Source organism: Trichechus manatus, unplaced genomic scaffold (assembly GCF_000243295.1).
Source record: "Trichechus manatus latirostris isolate Lorelei unplaced genomic scaffold, TriManLat1.0 scaffold00115, whole genome shotgun sequence".
NCBI lineage: Eukaryota > Metazoa > Chordata > Mammalia > Sirenia > Trichechidae > Trichechus > Trichechus manatus.
In genome coordinates, this window is record NW_004444051.1 from 6,200,263 (window position 1) to 6,202,091 (window position 1,829).

At 51.0% G+C, this 1,829-nt stretch overlaps 1 protein-coding gene across 1 annotated transcript in view; it reads right to left on the reverse strand.

The window, feature by feature from the left end:
• Positions 1-460: 460 nt before the first annotated feature.
• The window catches only part of SOX4 (SRY-box transcription factor 4), a 4,548-nt gene continuing 3,179 nt past the window's right edge, over positions 461-1,829 (reverse strand). The window contains exon 2 of the mRNA XM_023738350.1: positions 461-731. Coding sequence (XP_023594118.1) covers positions 672-731 — 60 coding nt within the window. The 3' untranslated portion in view covers positions 461-671. The remainder of the gene's footprint in view (positions 732-1,829) is intronic.

Consider the following 1,829-nt stretch of genomic DNA (forward strand, 5'->3'; position numbering starts at 1 on the left):
GTCCACATATAAAATGGCATCTGATTACATTTACAAGGAAAAAAAAAAAACGAGGATGGAGCATCGGTGAAGGAAAAAAACACGTCTTCTCATTTACACCTATAAGGAATAAACACATACATACTGAGAAAAAATTTGGTCCTGAATTGTGTCTTTTTAAAGTCCAGCACAGATTTGAGTTGCGTTTGAATCCTTTCAAGAGTTAAGAATGAAAAAAAGCTGGTGATAATTCTGTTGTAGGAATCAAACATAGCGCCATCTATCTGCTTTTTATATTATCCTACACTATTTTAAAAACTGCTCAACAGTCTTATACAGAACTCTTTAAAAGATAGACAGGATAACATGCTATATTAACCCCACCAGTGAAATAATCCAACACCATCACGATTCCAATTAAGAGAAAAAAAAAAAGCTTTTTTTTCCTTCCCCCTCCCCCCCCCCCGAAACCACTCGCCCTCCGGTGCACCACCACATCAGTCTCCTCTCCTACACGCCTCCAGGTCTGTGAAGTCTCACCTCACTGATTTCATGTATCTATCAGGCCGAGAAAACGCCGCCACCTTTTCCTGAACGTGCAGATAAATCCATTTCAGTTTCGCTTTTCTCCCCCTTCCAGCTCCTGTCCTTCTCTCCCCCCGCCCTTGCTGGTGTGGCTTCCAACGAGGCGCTCAGTTCATTTCCTCGCGCGGGTCACTCCTGCCTCCTCTTCCCAACATCTCCTCCTCCGTCTGCAGAGGCAAGAGAAAAAAAAAGGGGGGGGGGGAGAAAAAATGTAGGGGGGGGGAAAAAAACCCGGGGAATTCGCCAGCGTGGAGTCCCTCAGTCCCAGCGTTCGAGCCTGTGCGACCCCAAAACATCTGCCGTCGGCCAAAGAATTCATTGCCCCAGAACCTTCTCTCTTCTTCTGGGGGAGAAAAAACGGACTAAGAACAAAACCCACAGACGCCGGATGTTTTCTCTGTTAACCAAGAAAAACAAAAACAAAAAAACCAGAAAAACAAAAACACCTAGGTGGCGAAGCGAGAGGAGCAAGATTCCTTTAGTTCTCTAGAAAACTAACAAGTCGGCTTCTCGCTGGGGGTGCAGACAAGTCCGGAAGCTTGCTGGAGGGGGGTGGTCTCTTCACGCAAAGGAGAAGAAACTCGAAGTCGCTTTTTTTGCCATCAACAACAACATCAATAACAACAATAAAAGGTCGTCCCTGTCTACCTTCCGCCGCCTCCAGCACGGCCGAGGCGTCCCGGCCCGGTGAGGTGGGGGATGGGAGCACGAGTCCAAAAACGCCGCCGCGCTCCCCGCCGAAGTTAGCCCTCGCTCACTTTTTTAAAAAATTTTCTTTTGCTTTTTTCCCTTTTCTCTTTCAACTTTTCATCTTTTAATTTTTGTTCTCCTCTCTTGCCCCCCGGCCCTCCTTCTGCTCTTGCGCGCGCGCCCTTCAATAGGTGAAGACCAGATTGGAGATGCTGGACTCCAGCCAGTCTCCCGAGATCATCTCGCTCACCTCCGGCGTGCAGTAGTCCGGGAACTCGAAGTGCGAGCCGGAGCCGGGCTCGAAGTTAAAATCCAGGTCCCGGTCTAGAGCCGACGACGAGCTGAAACTGCCCAGGGACATGCTCTCAAAGTTTGAGCTGGGGTTCAGGTCGAGCAGGTCGTCTTCGAATTCGTCGTCGGAGGACGAGGAGCCCGAAGAGGAGGAAGACGACGAAGAGGAGTGCGACGACGCCGAGGACGACGCGTGCGAGGGCGCGCTGGACGGGGCGGGCGAGGCGGCGCGCAGGCTGGCGTAGCTGCGGTGGTCTGCGGGCGAGCGGCCGGCGGCTGGAGAC